This window comes from Archocentrus centrarchus, chromosome 11 (assembly GCF_007364275.1).
Source record: "Archocentrus centrarchus isolate MPI-CPG fArcCen1 chromosome 11, fArcCen1, whole genome shotgun sequence".
NCBI lineage: Eukaryota > Metazoa > Chordata > Actinopteri > Cichliformes > Cichlidae > Archocentrus > Archocentrus centrarchus.
The window spans coordinates 23,697,040-23,722,378 of NC_044356.1; the positions used below are offsets into that span (position 1 = coordinate 23,697,040).

The 25,339-nt window shown below is 41.1% G+C and overlaps 1 protein-coding gene across 1 annotated transcript; it reads left to right on the plus strand.

Annotated features, from left to right (window-relative positions):
* On the plus strand, positions 1-24,155 carry angpt2b (angiopoietin 2b). The gene is made up of 9 exons (XM_030740996.1): positions 1-586; positions 6,606-6,761; positions 7,427-7,548; positions 9,449-9,681; positions 10,022-10,146; positions 13,405-13,506; positions 20,120-20,286; positions 23,272-23,402; positions 23,658-24,155. The coding sequence occupies exons 1-9, from the start codon at positions 269-271 to the stop codon at positions 23,816-23,818; spliced, it is 1,515 nt and encodes a 504-aa protein (XP_030596856.1). The 5' UTR covers positions 1-268; the 3' UTR covers positions 23,819-24,155.
* The last annotated feature ends 1,184 nt before the right edge of the window (positions 24,156-25,339 follow it).

Below are 25,339 nucleotides of genomic sequence, written 5' to 3' on the forward strand. Positions count from 1 at the left end.
CGAACTGGACTGAGAAAGACTTCTGGATGCACCAGTAAAGTGGAGGATCAGCCAAAAGAGGAGAAGTGAAAGTGATAAAACGGAGAGTGGAGCAGCAGGATTTGGACTGAGAATACAGGAAGAAGACAGAGGCAGAGTGTTCAGGGACAGAAAAATAGACACAGAGGGTGAAAGGAGAAATCACTCTCACCCACTTGCCAGTTCTGCCAGGTGGTTGAACCTCCTTCAGTTTCTCTTTTCCCTCCCCTTTCCTTCTCTTTACCCTGACATGGACCGCCTGCTGGCCCTGGCCCTCGCCTACCTGGCCTACCTGCTGGCCACAGCGATTGCCTCAGAGCGCCAACAGCACCGTGTGCAGCATGGCCCCTGCAGCTACACTTTCATCCTGCCTGAGGTGGAACATTGCCGTCCCTTAAAGGACATCCAGGTCACAAATACCCTCCAGAGTGACTCTCCACCTGAGCCAGAGTCTGATACAAGCCAAACCAAGCAGAGCAAGTCCCAAAAGGAGAGGCCTTCCTGGCAGGAGAGGAAGCTGCAGAGTCTGGAGAGTGCCATGGAGAATAACACTCAGTGGCTGCAGAAGGTAAGGTCTCTGAACTGTTGACTAAGTTAACCACTTCCTCCTGTCATGCCATGTGTTTCATGTCCTGCTTGTACTGTCGCAGTTAGCTTGCAGACCTTCAAACAAAATGCTGGAGAAGCACTGGATGTCCACAGAGCGCTCCATCCAATAACATCTGTTGACAAGCCCTCATTATTGATAAGTTGACTGCTTAGCTGGGATTTCCTGGATACTTGCTGTATAGATATCTGGCTCCATGACAATGCCTAGTGTATGAGTGTGTGTCTGAATTTAAGACCACTGGGATGTCAGAACTCCCTGTTGCATGCAAGTAGAGAAAGAAGGGATGAAAAAAAGTTTCATATCATGCCAAATATGTCTCACATGGTTGAACCTTCTAAATGAGTATTTTCGCCCCCACAGGCAACAAGTACACAAAACTTCATTCTTGACTCATGTTTTAGTGGATTTATGGGCCAAAGTCAGCTCAAAGCTCTGTGTACCAAACTCAGATTACATAAAACCACTATCTTTTCTCAGTGAGATGGTGTTGGACATATTTTGGCATTTGTCCTCATTGGATTGTTAGCCTTTGTGGTTCCATTTAACTTATGACTGAGTAAAATAAAATGATGTAATTTAAAATAGCTTCTCAATGGAGTTTCCATTCCTAAGGTTATCTGGGCATGGAATCAGTGCTGGACCATTGTTTTGAACAAACTGACTGACTGGCTAACAGGGCACCCCCCTCCTCCACCCATCTGTCTATTCTTGTCTCCACCATTGCCAGCATTTTTATGGTACACCCTAATCATCGGGATGATTATAAGTGTTTGTGCTGAGGGCTTAGACTGGCCGATCGAGTGCAAACACGTATTTCAGGCTTTGAATGTGCGGTTTTATGAATGCCAAAATGTTTCCCGTGCTCCTGTCACTTCACCCATCCCACCGCATATACTCATTCTTTAAAATTCTTCCCTTTCCCTTCTGACAATTCTTTTCCATCCAACTTTGTCATTTCTATCTGCACCTCTGAGGTGATGAATGTGTCTCATCGATCATAAGATCTCATCACCTTCTATCCTGCTCACGTTCACCTGAAATGGAGTAGAAACACATATGAAAACACACACTCAGATCCTCCTGTGTATTCGCTCTGTCTGATACTCCATCTATGAACTAAAGGTATACCTTCCATAGGAAGCATCCTGTGGGGCCATATTATAAATATATATGTGCATGTTTGAGAGATGGAAAAAGGCAGGCAGTGATTGATTGCACACACTTTTTCCTCATGTGCATCTTATATTATTTATGTCTACAGTTTGCAAAGCGCAAGCTAAACTATAGAATTTAAATCTTCACATGCTGCTCTCATCTTGGACTCATCTTAGCCTCTCGCTTCCCACTTTCTCCACCAGAGATGTGCTATAAGCAGCTATAAATGAGAAGCAGTAAAACAATCCCACGACGTGTACAGAACAGCCTCTGCTGACACACATCGTGCTGCGTTGCCAGCATCCTCCACATAACGTCTGGAATGAACAGCAAGATCCAACGTTTCAGCAAGTAACCTCCAGCAGGCTAAAGTGATGCATAAATGATCATCTGTAGGTGGGATTTCAACATAAACACTGCATTACCCTGGAGAGACTTTAAAAAAAAAAATTGCAGAAGGGTATGCTGAACTCTGACCCCAGATGGCAAAGCTTTTTCAGCACCTTGTGAGGCTCATTAAGCCTATCTGCATACTGTAAAGTTTTGGTGGAACTTGGTGATATGAATGTGGAAGAGCTTCAGGCACGTGTGTGTGTGTGTGTGTGTGTGTGGGTATGTATGTGTGTGTTTTGTGAAACTTTGTACGATCTCCCTCAAAGCTCCCCTGGGATGCTATGACCCTTTCTGTGAGCTTTCTACCAAAACTCTATGAAAGAAAACACACACCTACGCATACAGATTTAGGAGCGCGCACACACACACACACACACACGCACACACACACACAGACACACACACACGCACTAATCCACCATGTTCCACAGAGTAAACTCCAAGTGGAAGAGTCCAACAGGACTATATTAACACTCCAGATTCCTTCTGGTGTTTCCAAGAAAAAACTGGTGTTTGTTTTCTCTTGGAATAACCCCCAACACTACACCCCCCCCATCCCATCTTGTCCCTTTTGCCCTCTGCTGCCCTGAGGGGTTGACTGCTTTTGTTAGTACTTTTCAGAGGTTGTGCTTATTATGCTAATACAGAAATATTGCACAGATCAAGGTAGCGAGCCAACCCCTGGTGACTTGATAGTTGCACAATATTTTGTTACACAAAAGCATTCCAACCACATTACTTATATTATCCAATTGGGCTCCATTTACTTTTATAGACTTACACACATTTTTCCTTCTTAAGTGGTCTGATTCTGGCTGTTGAATTATTAAATCTTAAAGTGCTCATCTAAATTACAAAGACACTTTTTCACTTGTGCTGCAGATTTTTCCACAGTTTGAGGATGTCCTTACGGCGATAAATAAAGTGGCACAGTGCCTTGAGTTAAATTATTATGTCAGCACCCTAGCATACTAATGCATCAAGTAATAGATCCAGACATTACAGTCAAAACTACCAAGGTTAAGCTCATGGTGGCATTAGAGGAACATTATGACAGACATAGGATGAAGGGTGGAGCTGAGGTGGAGGTGGGCTGCAAAGTGGCTTGCAGATGTGCAGCAACTGTAGATCAACAGATCTGCTGAGACTGTGTTGAGATTGACTTTGAGACCTGCTTGAACTAATGTTTTAAAATATTTGCTGCCAGTCCATCTAACAACTATTGAGATATGTTAAAAACTCTGGATTCCTCAGGCAGACATGCTTGCTTTTTCCAGACAAAGTGGTGAAATAACTTACTCTGCCAACCCCAGGTGGGAAAAAAAGTCAGCAGCCACATTGATTTCTGTTATTTCTTTGCTACTCTGGATAACCTACAAAACATGGTGTCAACCAGGGGCAAATTCTTTAACAGAAACCACTCCTGTGAAAAGAGGTCATAGTGAGATGCATGTAGAGTTTTTGTACACCACACAGCTTAAGTAGACTTTCTGCCTCCTCTACTGCATAGAATAGCAACAGTAAAAAATGAAAATCTGCATGATTGAGTACCATGAATCTACAATTCTGGATGTTTCTTTCAAGGTTTAGAAGTGATCCCTAGATTTCTGATGTTGTACTGATATAATATCCATTCTCACAGTCATACCCATCCTGTTGTGCCTCTGTCTATTATTATCATTTGCCAAAAACATCCAGCAGACATGTTTCCCCTCCTTTCTGTAATTGTAAGTGAGAACAAATGTGTCCATTGGCTCAGTAATTAAGATATCAGGGAAGTCATGTGGTTTTCTCAGCACTGATCCCTTTTCTCTCCTTCTTATGTACAATAAAACAGAATTATGTTACATCCCAAAAGCAATTTATCTGGCTGCACAGTGCAGTGAGTGACAGAGCAGCAATTAATGCAATTGGTGGAGGGGGGTGGAGTACATCAAGACTTCTGAATTAAGCTCTGGAAGAAAGGCAGCAATAGGAACACTTTGGGCAGGCAGGCTGATAGCAGCCTGAATGCATGAGGCTGATTATGATGCAGGGATCTTTGGTTCTTCTTTGGAGTCTGCTTTAATCCACTTGGTAATCTCTTCATAACCTTCATTATAAAGGGATTTTTTTCTCCTCCCCCCCCATCTCAGTTGTCCTAAAGTAGTAAAATGTGAGGGATGGAGTTATAGAGACAGACTGAAGAAGAGGGATACTGTAAAAGAGGGAGTTAGGGAGAAAGTTCAAGAGACAAAAAGAAAGATTACTAGCAGGCAAACAATTTAATTGCAGATTCATCTCTATTATCCCACTTGAATATATATTTTTTTAAACTTAATTTGAAAAAGAGGAAAAAAAAATCTCTCCAGTGGCAATGCATTATAATAACCCCATTCCTCGTTGAAATGTTTTTTAATTGAGGAAAAAAAAAAAACACAAAAACAAACAAACCACCCAACAAACAATTGCCTGATTTGAATTCCCTTCGATTTTTGTGGATAGCCACTCATTAGCGGGATAATTTTGAGTGCTTTCTCCTTAGAGACTTAATTTTCCAGTTGTGTGGTTTAATGAGTAACAGTCTGATATTTCCTCCCCAAGAAAAGTCATAAATATTAATGTTCTCTGGTTCGATATTCTACTTTGCTTTATTGCAAAGGCACAGGCCTTTGCCCGTTAACCGTCAAACAAAACTATAGCGTTCACAGCAGGAAAAGTGAAATTGGACTTCCTGATGCCGTTTTCTCAAACAGACCACATTAATAAGAAAATCTATTTATTGGAACAAGATGGATGTCATCCTATTTTTACTCCTGGTATAGCATATGATGGGTTTCAAGTAATGCTTCTTTTTCTGTGCTTGTGATTGATTACAGAGTTTAGGTGACTATCCCTGAAGTCCTGCTCATGAATATCTTGATGTTAAACTCGCGGTATACACTTTCACTTCTCTTTCTGCATACCCACTGAAATACCTATATATATTTCATCATTTTATGAATGTAAGGGGATTGGCCTGCGGTAAACCTGCAGATGGATGGACAGATGAGTGGCAATACACTGCAAGTGCCCTAGGGAGCCTAAATTCTATGACTCCATCACAGTGTCTGAAAAGATTGAGGTTAAAAAAAAAAGAAAAAAATAGGACACATCATTTCAAGGTTCAGTGTTTCACAGCACATCAATCTCTTAGTGAATGCATAAGGAACCTTGCCTGCTAAAATCAAGCCGCAACCCCCGCGGCTGAAAAATGAATTGTCAAAAAAACTGCAATTCCCCCATTGGCCATTTGAGGCCATCGTCAAAAAGGGAGTCCTTCTCCATAGACTTTCATATTAAAATGCTCAACTTCTGCCATTAAGATGACCTTTTACACCCTGGCACTTAAAAACAATGTCCATCTGATCAAAGATCCTGTCACAGGACAGACATGGGCTGTGCACATTTTAAAGCAGTATTGCAATAAATTTCATTATATATTGTATATTGTATTGCACAATGACACATAAAGGAAACTTCAACCTTCAGTCTTCTTATAGGTTCTCCATCAGTAGCAGCAGCTGAATGCACTTGAGAAATTAAAGGATGCAATCCTCCTTTTAAATGGGAGCAATGTCTCTGCAGTATGTGGATAATTGCATCCTCCATTCCCAGATTTGGTCTGCATGCAAACTGCAAAGGGTCAAGAGACGTTTTCCTCTGCAGTTTCAGGTGGGCCACGATGAGTCTCTCCAGTACTTTTATCACATACTGTATAATGTGATGGCAACTGGTCGACAGTTGTTAAGCTCTGATGGTGTTGACATTTTTTGTACAAGAACCAGACAGGTTGTTTGGTATGTTCTCGTGCTTCAGATAGAGGTTGTAAATGTGACTCAGGATCACAGACACCTGGCTAGCACAGGTCTTCACAACTTTGCTTTTGGTGTAGTTTCTCCAGCTGTCTCCTAAACAGGCCAGGAGTCACAGACAAGCAGGGGGTTTAACTCATTTGCTCTCTCCAGGCTGGCCAATGGTTGTCTGTCTGTCACCTTAAGTCAAGCGACTGTCCTCCAGATTCCCCCCCTGTAGGAGTCCTTGCATTTCCTCAGCTTCACCCTTAGGTCATTCTGCACTCTCCTCAGTTCCTTCCTGGCCCCACATCTGCAGGATTTCTTCTTTAAGAGCTCATTCAGGTTACTAGTGATGTCAACAAAGGCAACTATAGCTAGTAGCTGACTAGCAGCTGTCCGCAAGGCTTCACCTCTGCTAATTCCAATCACTACGAATAACTTAGCACTCAACTCCCTCTGGTCTAAACATGGTGGCTCCTGGCTGCATAAAACCAAAACGCTAACATGTTCACAATGCCAACAGGTGAATACCTCCATCATTTACATACAGTATATGGCACAGGAAGAGAAAATGTGGCATTCTGAAGAAAGTTCTCAGTCTGTTCTTCCCACAGCTGGAGAACTTCATCCAGGAGAATGTGCGCTCTGGGATGGAGGAAATAAAGAGAACTGCGGTACACACCCAGACAGCTGCCATGCTCGAGATGGGAACCAACCTCCTCAGCCAATCAGCAGAGCAGACCCGCAAACTGACAGACGTTGAGACCCAGGTGAGCCTATCAGTGAGGACCGGAGTGAACCTGGGATAACCTCTTTTCAGCCAATCCAAATTAACAACTGTGGGGCCACACCCATGCAAAAACAAATGATGACATTTGGGAAACACTTGGTGAATGGCTAATTAAATGTAAATCAGATGTAACCCACTGAGAAGCCATGCCCAAAGGTGACGGATAAAGCTTTAAAACAGCTGGTATTTGGTTCTACAGACTCTTGATTGACACAATGAATTGAGCTTTGGGTCTGACAACAAGCCAATTAAAACACAAAGCTTGGTAGCACAACACAGATGTGTCTTCAATCATGCCACAGATTTTGTTATTACAGGCTGGGCTGTTTTTGGTCCTCGTGCTTTCTTTGTCTTATCAAAGTTGATATAAAACTGCAACCTGTGCAAATATCCCAGCGGCTTTGTTCAAGTTTTTCTTTCATCTGCAATTTCAAAACATGTCACAGGTGCACATGAGATAATTTATTTTTTGCTTGAGTTTTGATTATATGATCAAAGAAGGTAATTTATGAGCTTTGTGATGGACTGTTTATTCCCAAGGGCCCTTTTTTATGAATTCACCCATTATTTTTCCACTCAGTATCTCTCATTGTTTTCATCCTGTCTTCTATACATATGATAGTTATTTTTTTCATCATTCTATAGGTGTTAAACCAGACAAGCCGCCTGGAGATTCAGCTACTCGAGTACTCACTCTTCACTAACCGGCTGGAGAAGCATATTCTTCTGCAGACTCAAGAGATCTCTCGCCTGAGTGATAAAAACAGGTGAGAAGACACACTCTTCAAAAGACACTAGAGCACATTCAAGATGCTTCTCAGTTAAGCCCTGCCTAGAACTGTACCTACCATAAAGTTATTATTCTTAGATTTTTTTTTTAATTTCTTTATTTTTGTAAAGCTTTGTTGATGTTGGTGGTGTTATTTTCCTTGTCTGCCTTTCCTTTGCTAATGAAATGGGATGAAACATAAGATGCAAATACTCCTTTGCACCAAAAGAATGCGTTCTCAGGAAAATGCCACTTCACAATAAAAAGGAGAATATAAAAGCCCTCCACAGAGTAGTGCACTGTATATGTACATGCATTAACGTGGTCCTTCTGATTCAGCGACTGCGAAAAAATTTGTTGAATGACTTCATCAATTCTGAACAACAGGACAATTAGACAAAATAATGTGCATTGTGTAAGTGTGTGTGTGTGTGTGTGTGTGTGTGTGTGTTTGCTAGTGAATGGGCAGTGCATTTTAGGAGGGGTTTCCCATTCTTCCCTCTAGGAACACAGGGTCAGATCAGGGCCAAGAGGTTAAGGACCAGGCTCTAGGCAGACTGAAAGGGAGCCAGTTTTCTTTCTTTCTTTCTGTCTGCTTGTTTATCATTCCATCCATCTGTACCAAGTGTGACCAACAGAGAACACAGTCCTCCAGCACTAACACCTGTTACACATCTGGTCCTGCTTGGTCCTGCTCTACCCTTCTGCCCTCGTCTTTCAAGACAGTGACATGGATCGGATGTGTAGATAAATGAATGCATCTTGACAGGGGTAAACTCCTTGACAGGATGCATGGGATTAGAAATGTAATAGCAGATTTGCAGAGAGACAGCTGTGGAATGAAAGGGAAATAAGGGCTTCACTGGTTGTAGGAGGCTACTGCTGCTGAGCCTTAAGGGCATGGGGCCAGTTTTTGAACTGCTGCCAAGCTAAGAGGGGCAGAGAGATATTTTCATAGGCATTACATGTGAAATACTATTGTCAGGAAGTACAGCACACTGCAGCAAGAGTGAGAACAGACTAATAGCAGTATATATTTTACAAGTATAGTAAATAGCACAATATCATAACCAGAACAGTATAATTGCCTAGGTTGAAGTGAAATGTTCAGTCATCTTACCCAATCATTGAAACAGTGCTCCCCTGCCTTTACACCATGCTTTACACTGTGATTGAAGTAAAATACACATAATGGAGAATTTCTCAGCTTGCTTTGTGACTCTTATTGAATGTTTTCCCACAAAGAAAAAACAAAATGGAAGTGGATTAAAAAAAAAAAAGTGGTTTTGATTGATCCAGCTTTCTTTCCAGGCCACATAGTGAGCTGCTGCCTAAAGTGGGAGATTGAGGATCCATCTGTGTGTACACGGAACTCAGAAGTAGCTTGTTCAATCTAGGTGGCTGAATTGTTTCAATAAATAACTGCTGCAGACTCATTAGTCAGAGCCATAAAGATCAAGCTGCAGGGATTTATGATGTTCATTTGGAGGCGGGGGTGTGTCCACTACCACACACACACACACACACACACACACACACACACACACACACACACACCAGGTTGTTACCTCATTGCTATGATCGAGGAGCTTAGCATGCAGGGCCATCTGCGAGTGCTGCTGTGGTACAGGTGTTTATATGATGTTAGCCCAATGAGACTGTGGAGCTGATGTCTATTAGTCATCCTCATATAAATGTGCAAGTTTGTGCAATCCTCACTGTGAAAGGTAAATGCTGAATGGATGGATTCTGCACCTGCCCCCACTCTTTTAATCTTCAGCCTCCAAACAATCCAATATGCATTTAACAATGGTATATCAGTGTGCCTTCACATTTTCTTTTTTCAGCCATGCACAATAAAAGAGAAAAATTAATTTTCCCTCTCTTTTCTTCTGCAGTTTTCTGGAACAAAGGCTCTTAGCACTGGAGGGTCGGTACGGGAGGGAACTGAAAGGGCTGCAGAGCGAGAAGCAGCAGCTTCAAGAGCTTCTGGAGAGGCAGAGCCAACTGGTCAGTCAGCTTCAGAGTGAACTGGGCAGCTCTTCACTCAACAGCACCTTAATGCAGAGGCAGCAGGCCATGCTCACGGACACTGTTCAGCAGCTGCTTGCTAAGGCCAGTCACTGCAATGGTAAGGCCTAGTGCGTTTGCCATGGTCAGACGAGCAAATTGTACTGTAGCTACATCAAGCAAAAAGAGAGAGCGAGAGAGATCCTGCTAAAATATAAATAAGAAATACCAGAATATGTCATTTAGGCACAATCTCATCAACACAATTTCTAAACAGGTATAAGCAAGAGCAGCTTGTAATTAAAATCTCAGACATGCTACAGACATGCATGTTTACATATGTAGACACCACGGGCCTAAACCCGAGCCTAAAGCTATGAGAGAACTCACATATTGGGTTGGCATTTGTGTGCAAAAGCCGTAAGGTTGCCATCTGTAAACACGTTTGCATGTTTCTTCAGAAATCTCCAATATGCCAGAGGAGGAGCCACTTAGTTTTAAGGACTGTGCAGAGATCCTGCGATCTGGAGTGAAAGAAAGTGGAATATATAGCATACGCCTCCACAACTCCACACAGACTGTCAAGGTACTAAGGCTTTAAAGGCCACTGGCCTTTTCTTCCAAATATCACCTAACTGACTATGACATAAACCTTTTTTTCTTTTTTACAGCATTTGGTCTGTTTGTCTCACAGCATTTAATACTGGAGTCATTTTAACTTGGATTAATTTTACAGGTTTTTCCCAACCCAGAGTCATTACTTTTGTGGCACAATAAATACGGGAAGAAAAAAAAAAAAAAACTAGTCTGATGTCATTGTAATTTTCTAGGGATTTGGTGCAGGGGTGATGGAGATGTCATGCTGTGTTACAGAGAGCCAAAATAAAAAGCATTATGCCCTGCAGGCTTTATGGTGAGTGAGTGTGCACTGCTGAATGCAAAGTCAGAAAAGCCTGAGCGGTACCTCCACTCATCTCAAGTAACAAGCCCTTGGTAACTCAACCATGACATCCACCAGCAGGCTGTTGTTATTGTGAGTAACATCTAGCATTCTGGGACCTTAACTCTCAAAGCCTTACAGGGTAAAAAACAAGAAAAAAAAGACAGACTGAAGCAGTTTTGTGTTATTCATTATTTTCAGTCTAGTTAGCTGTTGGCACCATCTCCTACTGCCCTCCTGCACCCCCACCCCCCTTTTCCTCTTTATTTCCTGTGGGCAAGGCGGCCAGGTGTTAGTCACTGGTGCCATGTGTTTCCTGCCAACTGGGGCCAGTGTACATTTCCACTGATACAAGTTAGTACTCCTGAAATTGTTGCTGCTTTCAATCTATGCCCTCTAATTCAAATTCCATTGTGGCTGGCAAGCTGGGTGGCTCCAAAAAAAAGTGGGGCAGATACAAATTGCCCTATTTTCAAAGCAGAAAGCTGGCATTCTCAGGACTAGAGACAAGAGGAATACACATACATGTTTAATGCATAAATTTGCTATATGAGGCAGATCTATCCAGCCATCCATCCATCCAGCTCAGTGAATACTGAAATAGTTACAAAACCACATAGTTAAGTGGTTTTTTTTTCAGTTGCTGTTTTTTTTTAATTTTCATGTTTTTTTCCTGCATGTTTTTGAGTACTACATTTGCAGAAATTCCCTTTAACATACTGACCATAAAGTCATTATTATTATTATTATTATTATTATTATTACTATTGAAAATCGTAATGACTCTTGAGCTGCCAGTTCTTTATCGTAATGGATTTGGCCTCAGCGTGACTTTCTTGGCTAATAATAAGTCTATTCAGCGTATTAAATATGAATCTGGTCTAAATCAGAGTAACAACCACATTTGGGAAATGACTTAAATTGAGAATTCTATTTCAAGACCCTGTTTTTGTATTCAGTGTGATGCCTTTAAGGTCAGAACATTGGCTTAATGTGCCAGAGGATAATCACAGAACACTGCTGGCCTGCTGTGTATTTCGGGGTAAAAGAACTGAGTGCCTTTCGACCTTGGTTTAGCTTTTCTCTTCTGAGAAACTTCTGAAAACTTTTATTTCTTTAAAAAAAAAAAAAAAAAAAAAAAAAAAAAGATTAAAAAAATAGCCGGTTCACACAGTCTCAGCATCTGTAGAGAATGGCTCTTGATGGTTCAGGGAGGTTTGTTTGGTTGATGAGATTCAGGCAACCAACCAGAAAAATCAATTTTGTTTCATCAGGAATTTTCCACATTCCAGGTTCCAAGATTTTTTTTTTTTTTTTTAAGTGACAAGTGTCACTGACACTATGTATAATTTAAGGAAACAGCATTTTATAGATGTTCAAACATATCACAAAAGCGCTCTAATAAAGTCCAGCACTGCCTTGAGGTATAATTAATACAAGTGTTCAATTAAAAAGAATCACTGAAACAAAACATATCTAATCTTTCCACCCGTGGGAGAAATTCATTTAGCACACCCAAAGGGGCCTGGAATAAGTCCAGTTAAACACCTCGGATATCTAAAGTAAGTCCCTTAACAAGTCTAGATTTCAAGATCTGTCACTAGATGATTGAGCAAAATTAATTCATATTAGTGCTTCCAAACACAGATGAAAAAAGCTGCAGCTGAGTACAAAAGAAAACAGCCTGTGTAACCAGAAACGCAGAAGCCTCCTCCTTAGCTGCTGCTCCAGGGACAAGAGAACATGCTGAGATGAAGTTTTTCTTTCTCACCTGGGTCATATCATTGTGTGACAGCCTTAGACGTAGAGTTCCCCCTGTATTCCCGAGGTTTCCGAGGCATGCTTTAAATAACAGAAAAGCTGTGGCGTGTTTTATTTCTTCATGTCGATTCTTCGCTTTGCTTCCTTAAGAATTGACATTTTCAAATTAATCCCTTTTTTAGGCATACATGCACTCAGGAAAGATTACACTTTAATCTCAAATGGTTCAAAACGGGAAGAGGGAACAATAATGCTCAATGCCTAACATATGTTCATCATCACTGTCACCATGGTGCTGGTACATAATAACATTACTTAGTTATTTTAGACTTTTAAGATGTTTGAATTCTTATTTTTCATTTAAAAATATATAAAATAAATTCTTTACATGAACAATAAATGAAATGACTATGTGTAATGCAAACCTATCATAGGATTACCCCCCTCCACCACAGTCCCCCCTCACATCTGGAAAACATTTTAGACTCTTCTAGTTGATTGTTTTGGATTTACAGTGTCAAACTTTCATCTTTACATTCAGTCTCACTGCCTATAAACCCCCCACCCCCCCAAAAAAACCCTCCAATGTATTTGATCTGCACCAACCTAATGCCAACCAACAATCAGTGACAAGCTGGTTAACAAAGCCCAGCATTTAGCTGATAAAAAAAGCCAGAGAGTTCTCACAGCAGCTGGGGGGGAATACTGGATCGACATTCACCAGGTGGCTTGAAGCAAGAGTCCAAATGAATGTTTTGCCTCTTCTGAATAGAGAACAATCACTGTGGCAAATACTCCTGTATCAGCTGTTGTTGCTGAAATGTTTCTTTTGTTGGATAAGAAAGTATCAACAACTGCACAAAACTGAAGGGGACTTAATATGCTAATTCCCGGCTTTGTATTTATTTTATTTTTTTTTACAAGAGTTGTTTTGTGTGATTCACCTGCTGCTCGGTGGGACTGATGTGAGAAGGCTTTACGCCTGAGATGATTTGCCCTCATAAAACAGGTCTTAAGAGTCTGACCCAGATTTAATGCCAGGTTTATGTACAGGACACCTTTTGCGCAGCACTCAAAATGTACTTATTTTTTCCACTCAGCCCTAAGAAATAATAGCTTGTTTTAGCTGTATTCTATTTGCAGGTGTTTTGTGATATGAAGACCAGAGGCGGGGGGTGGACAGTGATTCAGCATCGAAGAAACGGCTCCGTGGACTTTCATCGCGGGTGGAGGGACTACAAAATGGTGCGTTCCCCGGATGACACGGTCACTTTCAGCATGGGTCTTATGGATCAGAACTGGAGGACTGGACAGGAGGTTTCAATAATTTTCCATGGGTGGTTTGACACGGAGAGGTGAGGGAAAGCAGCTAGCCTGTGATCCCAAGTGACCTGTGCTTGTTGTATTTGGCCGCCCTTATGTTCCCTAGAACACCCCCATGTTATTGCACCTGCTCTCACTCCCTCTCCCTATCATACTCCCATACAGCCACATAAACAAAAATGAACTAGCACACAGAATCATACACACACACACACACGTCATGCAGCACTATCATTTATATCCATCCTCAGATTTCACAAAGCCTTCCTGTGCAGGGATAAAAGCATGTTGATGAAAGAAACTGAATTTCCAAATGCAAAGACCACCCTAAAACAAGCTGGATAAAATACAATTGAACATCAGAGACTATGAAGTTGCTCCAGCGGTTTGGCTAGGATCAAGCATCTTTTAGCACCTTTGGCTTACATTTTGTTTGGAATTTAAATAATCCTTTTTTTTTTTTTAAATCCATTTGCAAAGTGTTCTCAATAGAAGCAATAAAATATGCGCAACAGAAAAGCTAGTGCTTGCAAACCTTTTACAGACAAAACTAATTTGGGGTTTTTGATTGAATGGAGCAGCAATTTGTCTTTCACCTTTGCCAAGAAATCAATTGCTACAGCTCGGTTTGGAAATTAAATGCATAGCGGACTGTGACTGCAAACAGAGAGCACGAGACAGGAGTGAGAACAAAAAAAAGCTTAAAAACCCTTTTAAGGACAATATTTTTACAAGTAGATGATAAATATTTGGCTCCAGCTGCAGCATGGGCGCACAGGGCCCCTGTAGATGGAAGATAACGTATGTACCATAATGCTTTACTGCCCCAGTCCACACATAGTATTCTCAGAGACGGTGCTCAGAGTTGATCAAATTTTGCAGCAAGACCTGCTGGACAGATAATAAATGTTCCACAGCTCTTTATTTGAGAGAAATAGCAAAAAGCAGGTCTGACAGGGAGACAAGGTGACTTAGAATTGTGAGATAAACAAGGAGAAATGCTTCAACATGCTCAAATGGATTAAAAAAAAACATACAATCAGATGTAGATTTAGACTATTCTCTATTCTCTATATTGTATACATTCTCTAATTACAATGGTATTTTGACACTCTGAAACACTGTACCTTTGTGTAAATCAAATGATTTTACACAAAAAAACATCAATTTTCACTCACACTGTGGTATGAGTTTAGGGGTTTTTTTCAAAGCCAGTACTGTAACATTTACACAGACGGGGTCCTTTGCCATAACCAGTGACGTGCGGTGAGGGTCGTGACTGGTGAGGCACTGACGTCATCACATCAGATTTACAAACATATAGCTTATTCACCATTTGATTGGCAACAGTTGTTTTGTTTAACATTAACATAGTCTGAAGCAAACCTTTTAGCTCCGGTGTTGGTCTTCCTTTAATTATTATCTTCTGCTTCGATTGAAAGTCCAGTTTAGAAAATTCTTTCAGTTGAGTTATGTAATCTTCCATGTTGAACATAAGGCCAAGCAACAGGAAAAACTAACTGGCCTTGCTAACTGTTTATGGTAGCTTGCCGCCGAGGAGTCGTAGAGTCCCTGGGATCACCAGCGCCCCCTACCATGAGGCATGAGAACTGCGTGCCTCACCTAGTGTCTCTTCGCAGCAGTTTCATGATCGCTCAACACAAGAATGCATTACACACACATACAGTTGTTAATGAAAAAAACAAAAAAAAAAACTGTGCATTATATATGTCTGTGTAGATTCTCAGTCATCCAGGTCATAGTAGTCTCTGGAGCTTGAAAAAGGCGACTGGACTTCTTTTTGTTTCTTGAAGCCTCAACATTGAAGTTTACCGGAAGCCCACACACACAGACCAGTATCTCCTCTTTGACTCCCACCACCCTCTGGAACACAAACTTGGGGTGATCAGGACCCTACAACACCGTGCGGAAAGTGTTCCCTCTAAGGCAGAAGGGAAGCATAAGGAACACACACACATTAAGAAAGCCCTCAAAACATGCGGTTACCCCAACTGGGCCTTCATCAAATCAGCTAAGATGCACAGGAATGAAGGCCAAACACAAACTACAGAGAATAGGAAGGACAAGAGGAACAACATTGTCATCCCATATGTGTCGGGCTTGTCAGAGAAACTCAGAAGAATTTTCTCCAAGCATGACATCTCAGTATACTTCAAACCAAGTCACACCCTAAGACAAAAACTGGTTCATCCCAAGGACAAACCCGCCAAACACAAGATCAGCGATGTAGTGTATGCTGTTCAGTGCAGTGAAGAGTGCTCGGACCTCTACATTGGTGAAACCAAACAGCCTCTTCACAAACGAATGGCACAACATAGAAGAGCCACCTCGACAGGACAAGATTCAGCAGTACATCTGCATCTGAAGGAAAAAGGGCACTCTTTTGAGGATGCCAATGTTCACATTTTGGACAGGGAAAACAGATGGTTTGAAAGAGGAGTGAAAGAAGCCATCTATGTCCACTGTGAACAACCATCATTGAACAGAGGAGGTGGATTACGTCACCAACTTTCCCCCGCTTACAGTGCTGTCCTGAGCTCCCTTCCCAGACGTCTCAACCCCCATTCACACCTTTGTTCCAGTGACCTCAATAGGCCACAGGAAACAATGGAGCGGAGTCCTAAATTGGTTTCAACTGAAACCACTGATTAAATATGACCCACGCCCCCTTCTCACCTGGGCACATGTGTTCACGCACATGATCAATAGAGGGTCATAACCACCTCCAGGGGACTACGCCCACAGGGGTTTAAATACCTGGGTCTCTCCACCATTTGGTTGAGAACTGAAGAAGCCTTTCGGATGAGAGGTGAAACGTCTTCAAGAAACAAAAAGAAGTCCAGTCGCCTTTTTCAAGCTCCAGAGACTACTGTGCATTATATACACCAGCTAAAATATGGAAATTTAGTTCATATAGTAAAAGTGTTAGAACATTTTAATAGCCACATGCAAAGGGAAAGTAATCCGGTCTCACTGCATAGCATGCCAGCACAGTTAGTAGTCATTGGCAATGACTATACTGAGCCGCACCACGGATTGCGCAATCCGTGGTGCGGCTCGCCGGGCTGGTGCCTCACCGTTCGTCTCTTAGTATTTGACCGGCAAATGCGAAAATTCAGCGATTTTGAAAAAACTAATCTAAAAATGGTGTAGTTAAATGGAAAAGAACTTTAAAATACAAATCACTGAATGAATATAACCATTTAATTTATTTTTTAATTTTATATTTCCACGATGACAGGTGAGGCCGTGCCTCACCTGCCTCCCCTGACTGCACGTCGCTGGCCATAACCCAGTCCACCATGTACTGCCACAAAAGTGAGACTGATCTGTCATGCAAAGGATGCAGTGGACCTGAGTGTGCTGCACCAGCTGATTTTTCCTACTCAAAACAGTTCTTGCGGTTCCACCCAATGCCCCCCCAGAACATTTCAGGAGGATCCCAGAATAGCTAGTCTTTCTATTTTTTTTTATTTTTACAGAAGCAACATTAAGTTGCACAGAGCACACGAGGAGGGCAAGAAGTCAGGCACAGAAACTGAATTTTAAAAAACAAACACACACACACACACACACACACACGAACATAGTGCTCAAAAAAATAGCATCAAGTCAAACAAACTGGGATATTGATTTGGTCAGTTAAGTAGCAGAGGGGGTTGTTAATCAGTTTCAGGTGCTTTGGTGTTAATGAAAGTAACAATAGGTGCACTAGAGGGGCAACAATGAGACAACAGGAATGGTTTTACACGTGGACGCCACTGACATTTTTTTGTCTCCTCATCTTTTCTGACTGCTTTTTCATTAGTTTTGCGTTTGGCTAGGGTCAGTGTCACTGGCACTCACACATATACATATATGACACATATACATATATGACACACACACACACACACACACACACACACACACACACACACACACACACACACACACATGTATGTGTGAGTTTGATCAGGAGTGTTATTTATATATATATATATATATATATATACATATATACATATATACACTCCTGATCAAAATCTTAAGACCAGTTAAAAAATTGCAAGAATTTGCATTTTGCACTATTGGATCTTAAGAAGGTTCTAAGTAGAGCTTCACAATGCTAAAAACTTATTGAAAACTGCATTTACACTCAAACGTGATTTTTTCAGCTGATCAAAAGTTTATGACCATAGCTCAAAAAAACCCGAAACCCCCCTCAAAACAGAAATCAAAGTGTCAAAAAAAGGACTCAGTAATGAGTAGCTCCACCATCCTTGTTGATCACTTCAAACAATCGTTTAGCATTTATGCTTGATGCCAGTGTTTCCAGGAGGCTAGTGGGAACGTTGCTCCAAGTGTTAAGGATGGCTTCACGAAGGGCATCCTCTGTGTGGAACTGATGTCCATTTTTGTAAACTTCCTTTGCCATCCATCCCCAAATGTTCTCAGTCGGATTTAGATCAGGGAAACATTCAGGATGGTTCAAAAGAGTGATGTTATTCTCCTGGAAGAAGTCCTTTGTCAGGCAGGCATTGTGAACTGCAGCATTGTCCTGTTGAAAAATCCAGTCATTACCACACAGACAAGGGCCCTCAGTCATGAGGGATGCCCGCTGCAACATCTCCACATAGCCAGCTCTGTATATATGTAAAATCTGTGCAGACCAAATGCCCCACTTCTGAAGTTGTCCCTTTTTTGTCTGAAGCCCAGCAGAAGATTGCTCAGAATTGCATGCCAGATGTGACATGACAGACCCACGCCTGGTGTTTTCTCATGGTGACACACAGATGGTATCTGACAAAACCACGTTATACGACACCCCGGGATGGTTGGGTTTTTCTTCAGGCCATTTCATTCCCCCATATTTAGCAGTTTGTGCTCAGTTACTGACTATTATCTGTATTATTGTTTCTTAGCACTTATACTCTCTAACTGTTTGATCATGCACTGGGCAGTATGCTTACCATACAGGGTTCTCTTACTTAATATTACCAATTTATTGCACACTTTGTAAAATGAATGCTCTGAATTCTAATGTAGAGAATGTAGTATTTCCATTTCTCTCAGGGCTTAATTTGCCACTGAGGATTTAAGTCAAAGTCAAAGGCAATTCTTATTTAGAAAGCCAAAATAACTGACTAGTTTACATTGTATATATACTGTGAATACTCTCACCATTACATTTAAAATTATCATTTGTAATTAGCAACATCTTCTTGGTGTTTCCTGGGGATATTTCAGTATCAGCAGCAATCTCTCACAGATCACCTTTCTTGATCTGGCATTATTCCCTGCACCTTCAATGCACATAATGGCCCTCTTAGACTAGGAAGGGATATCAACACACTGTCCTTTTGAAAATTTTGCCTAAACTGACTTTAGCTCCATGTCAGTGGCCATCTAGAGAAGACATGCAATTTTATTTGGTTGTGGAAGGTGCTTCTCTTCAACTTTCAATGATTCTAGGCTACTTTGGGGCCTGGTGGTGTTTACTTGAGGATATGTCAGTGGCTGTGCTCTGCTTTTAGTGCCCAAGTAGCCATTTAAGCTAGCTGTTTATTTGTTAGTGTTTGTTTCCCCCTGTGTGTATAAGCTGGGTCAGAAGTTCTGCCTGCCTGTTTCTTGTCTGTTATATCAGTTTTGGTCAGTGTAGACTGGGTTTCTTTATTATTTAAGTAGTTCGTTTGCTGTGTTTATGATCAAGCCTAAATTGTAAAACCTCTCTTATGGGCGCAGAACTTATTATTTGACTTTTTGTATGATGTTTAGATTTCTTGCATTAAAATAAAACCCATTTGCTTCAAAACTGACCCGTGTTCCTCGTGCCTAAGCAGCTGGGTTTCTCACATCACAACAGTAACATAATGAGCCAAGAAGTGACTGTTTAGCCTATAAATGCATAGAGATCTCAGTGTGAGGTAGTTGGTATCAGTCTGCATTATTTATGAATTCTAACTATTATTCACTTTTTTGCCAGTGCTAGCTGTTGCACGACTTCTACACTGTACCGTGCTGGGAAATGAAGTGCAATTGGGTAATGCTAGATCATTAAAGCTATGGAAAACAGGGCACAAGATGGTTGTATTTACAATTTATCACGTTATGTTTTAGGCAGTGGAGTGTGTGTGTGTGTGTGTGTATACAGGTTTTGTATAGTTTATTGCTGTTTGCCATTGCCAAAAACAGGAAACAAAATGTTATTGTCCGGGTCAAACAAACAGCCTACAAAAATCACAAATCCAACTGTTATTTGAATCTTTTTATTTTAGTTCTGCTCGTCCAGATGGTGCTTTGGGATTCTAAAATAAATTAACGTGTCAGCTGACTGGTCTTTAGCTTTGGGAGTTGGGTATTTCACTTCCTTTATTCAGTCTTAGCCCATTGGAATGATATATTTCACTTCTTAAATTGAGGTCCATTTTCATGTTAACTCTGAACATACTTGGCAGGCTGTTGGTAAAACCATCCCCGCTTGTTAGAATATTTTCTTTTTTCTATTGTTTCTTTTTCTTTGTGTCTAATCCAGGGCTTTGGAGAGCCGTCTGGGGAACACTGGCTGGGGAATGATATCATCCACAAGCTGACCAGCTCTCAGGATTACAGTCTGCATGTCCAGCTAAGAGACAGAGAGGGAAATGAAGCATATTCACACTATGATCACTTCTACATCGACGGAGAGGACAACAACTACAGGTAACCAATCAGCATGAACTACAGTATAACTTGTGTTTATTATAGCTTGGAGTGATGCTTTCATTTTTCTTTTTTTTTTCCTATTTAAATTATTTGGTAATTGGTGCATAATGGGGCAAGACTTGACAATATGCTCACTTAAAACACCGACACTTTGGTGGAGAATTCAATTAATTTTTTCCCCTTTGTCAGAAATACAAAATGAATAGGACCTTAATGAAGGTGTTTTATTTCAGATGTCAGTGTAAGTGCTTATTGAGAGCCTTCTGTTGTGAAAGCTGTAACGATAATACAGTGACACCTTTTCAGTTGCTGCCTTTAATGTGGGTGTGAGACTCTCAGATTAGAAACTTTTATCAGCGGTTAAAATTCGTCCCTACGTTTTTGTTTTTAAGCTTACTTATCAGCAGGTGCTGAAGTAAAGGTAGCAACAGGACCATTTTTAAGAATGTCATTCAAAATGATGAGCTAAGTGGAGGGCAAGCAGCCACTTTTGCTTGCCTCTATTTTTCTTTTCCCATCAATGCGCCTGCTGTTGCCCCTGAAATTCCCCAAGGGGAGCCACATCCACTAGAGTATAACAGGAACGCTAAGCAATACCTGCTCCCAGCCAGGAACTGACAACTCAGACAAAGCCCTTTGGTAACCCAGCAATCACTAACAAGATTATGTGTGTGTGTGTGTGTATGTGTGTGTGTGTGTGTGTGTGTGTGTGTGTGTGTGGGGGGGGGGGGGGGGGGGGGGGGGGTACTGAAGCTCAAAAACAGACAGAAATATGATATAAAGTGAAGTAGTGAGGTTAGATATAAATTCACAGGAATTTTCCCTTGTTTCGGGAAAGTTTATGGAGATTGATGCTCTAAAAGATGACAAATCATAATCACATGTGGGGGTATGCTTCCAAGATCCATAACAGTGCAGCAAATTGTATTTGCCTGAGTTTCATCTGCAGAATTAGCGTGATAAAATGTGGTGTTTCACAATTTAGCTGTAGGCTATACTGTGTGAGCTGAAACACCTGAATGCATATAACCATGTTCTGTTTAACTAGTTCAATATGTACCAGATTCAACTAGCACACTGAAGAAGCTGGCTTCATCTTCGGATTTTTATTGTTAACTCACAAGCCAGAACCATGGTGCTATGAAGCTAGTCAGCCAGAGCAGTTCTCATCCTCGGTGCATTCAGTGCACTCCCCAGAGCAGCATCAAGGTCTTCACCTAAAACTCAGTAAAAAGATTCATACATTAATCATCGATATGACAGACCACCTTTCCCTTCGAGGAAGCCAAGAATAGCCGCACTTATAGCAGGGAAAGTAGTCGACATTCTTTCAACGTAACAGTATCTCTGCCATTAAGCCATACAATAACAATATAAAAGACGGTCACCTTGAAAAGGGTTAGCCTGCGGTCTGTGGTATTGGTTTAATAGCTGAAAAAAATAATACATCTGGAAGTCATGGCTAATGCAAAATGCTTTCAGGGGGGGCTCGAGGAGCTGGCACCTTCTGTAGGCCGCTTTCCAGTAGGATATCCTGTAGCTTGCGGTTACCATTCTGTCTAATTTGATTGGTTTTAATTTGCTTCACATCACTGAATTACCATGAAAAAGAAGAACTTATAGTCAAGCATCTCTGTGTGGATGGACTTTTCCCCACATCTCCCAACCGATCGTGAACCTGGTTCTGCTAAAGATTTTTTCCTGATGCACTTGGCATCAGGAAAATGTGAAATGCTCTGTTGTAGCATTTTCACCCTACAATATAAAGCACAAGATGACTATTGTGTGTGTGTGTGTGTGTGGGGGGGGCTTAATTAAATTCACTTGAAATTCAGTTAATACACTCTCTTTGCTGTTCTATCCTTTTTCCTGCCCCCAGCACATTATCCCCTTCATTTCAAACCCCCTCCTGCTTCCGCTCATGATGTGTAGTCCTGCCCTGTGAACTTACAAATTCAAGAGGAGGATTCTTCATTTAGTCATCACAGACAGTGTGCCCCAGGCTATTGGGGGGGGGGGGGGGGGGGGGGGGGGGGAGTCACATAAGTCAGGGGAGAGTGTGGCACTAACTAGACAAAATGACAGAGCAGGAAAGAGGCCAAACAGTAGGACTGACCTCCTTGTCTACCCTCTTTAATCCAGTCCGGACGCACACACTTGGGCAAACACACACACAGAAATGCACACACAACCAATTGCTGGGCTGCTGTATGAAAATAATTGAGTGAATCAATTTAACTTGGATAGAGGTTTCTCACAGACTCGACTGTTTCACAAAGCACAGCATGGAAGAAAAATAATGAGAAGTTCTTTAGGTTACTTTTTATAGTGATGTGACAACAGTGGGGTGACACTAGGAATCTTGGAGAACAGGTAACTCATACTGTACATATGATTAAAAGGCTATGATATTCTATTGTGATATATAACGTCATATATTTCTGTTTATTTTTCCTTTGCATTATTTGTATTTACTTTGTAAATTTATTTGAATTTAATGATGAACTTGACAAGACTTTTATCCAAAAATAAACCCCTCTTACAGAGTTTCCTAATAAAAAGAAGAAACCCCGAAAGAATGGAGTGTTGGATTGTGCCCTATTTAAGAAGCAGCTATTTGTTGGGTTTACTAAAATGAAATTGTAAAGTCAGATATGGCCGGGAGCTGTGAAGAATCAAAGGCTGAAAAATGAAAAGTGAACAGTAAGACGCCAATGCATCAAACCTCATCCCGCTGGTACCCTGTGGTATTACTGAAACACAGACCAGCTGGTTTAGTAAACATGACTGTGCTGTGTTCAGTTTACCAGAACAAGATTAGATTACTTTAGAGATACTAAGCTTCAACCAGTTTTGGTTCGTATCCTCTCACTGACATTTGCAGCTGCCAACAAGTTGCCCAACATGGCTTTAAATAATGAATAGCAGTGCTTGCAGCTGAGCTTGTTGCTGAAATTCTGTACTTATTTTCTTCTTCTCTAGCCTTCATGCAGACAGCTTCAGTGGCACAGCTGGACGGACAAGCAGCCTCTCTCACACTGGTTGCCAGTTCAGCACCAAGGACAGAGACAATGACCGCTGCACCTGCAAGTGTGCGCAGCTCGCATCAGGAGGTACGTTGTGTCAGTCAGCTGGTGCTGTTCAACCTACTCTCATCTCAATCTGTCTCTCCTTATAACCAGTCTTGTAAAAATAAATTCTATCCAATCCCTTGTAAATGTCCTGAAGTGCGTTTCATTTCCCCTCTGCACCAATATAAAGTTACTGCTGACTTACAGCTGTACATTTGAGTGTTACATTTCATGAGCTTGAATTCAATTAATTCTGACTTTTACCTTGAACTCTCTGGAACACTTCTCCTTCTGCAGGATGGTGGTTTGAAGCATGCGGTCCGTCCAACCTGAATGGTATATATTACCCTGCCTCATCCAGCGTGGTTCGCTACAATAGTATTAAGTGGTACTATTGGAAGGGTCCAAATCTGATCACTACCATGACAACCATGATGGTTCGCCCAGCTAATTTCTGATGGCACCTGCTTGTCCTTGGCACCAGATAATGAAGTGAATGTCGTCACTGCTAAACAGAAATGAAGAATCTCCAAGAAAATGTATATTTTTGGGAAGAAACTCAAAGAAGGCTTTCAGTGATTTAAGCTTCTGGACATTTTGGGGAGGGGGGGCGGGTGTTTTAGCAGTCGCCTGGGGACATATGCAGACTCACCACAAATGACTGTGAATTCTTGAGTGAGGAAATCCTCAAACCGGAACTATTCACAAAGGTACTCAGGCTATATTTTAATAAGGATTGTTCAGCTGTGAGAGGAAGGAGACAGAGAGTATGAGCTTGGCTACAGACAAAAAATAACACATCACATTATGCCGTTACGCCCTGCAACAGGCTGGCGACCTGTTCAGGGTGTACCCTGCCTCTCGCCCTATGACAGCTGGGATAGGCTCCAGCCCCCCCGCGACCCTTAACAGGATGTGCGGAAGCGAATGGATGGATGGATGGATTATGCCGTTACGAAACCAGTTACTCAACCCCTAATAAATGATGAAACTTTAGAAACGTTATCACAAAACTTATTTTTAATGCAGGAAGGACAGGATTAGAAATGAATATTTCAGAAGGACAGCTCAGGTTGAGCGGCTTGGAGGCTGAGATGGTTTGGATGTGCAAAGACATGTGCACAGGAGGGATAATGGATGTATTGGACAAAAGATGTTGAAGACAGAGCTGCCAGGCAGGAGGAGAAGATCCACGGATGTAGTGAAGGAGGACATGCACATGGTTGGTGTGACAGAAGAGGATGCTAGGGACTAGGCGAGATGGAGGTAGATGATCTGCTGTGGCTGAAAGAAGAAGAAGAACATATGAAAATTTAGTTGTGTATTTAATGTAAAGTAATTTGGTAACACTTTCTAATACCATCGTTAACAAAGGATAAATTAATTTTTGTTATTTTTTTTCTTTTTTTTACAGCTTAAGTATAGAATAACAATGAACATTATTTACTAATTGTTTAATTATTGGTCTGCAAATCAATCAATCAATCAATCTATGAACATTATCTGCACGGCTATTGTAAAGTTGTAAATGACATTTATAAAACATCCATAATCATTACTTGGATGACTATTATAAACTGGTCTTTATATTACTTAGGCTCCTGTGTCCTGTTATCACTGTTTAATGTGGATATCATTATGTTGTAATTATTACTGTTTACTGTCTGCTATGATACCATACATAACACAATATAACTCATAAAATGATTATTTTATTATAATATAAATAAACATAACTGATAACACAACAGCTAATTATTAATACTGTCAATTGATTTTATTGAGCGTATAATGAAAATAACTGTTTACTGATGTCAAATTATTTGTTATTGGCAATGGTTATCCTAAATTATAATTCTTAACACAACAGGTATAACTACAAAACTGACTGACACATGAGTGAAAACAGATCATTTACAGAAAGCCAAAATATTGCATGAGTGAAAACAGATCATTTACAGAAAGCCAAAATATTGAGA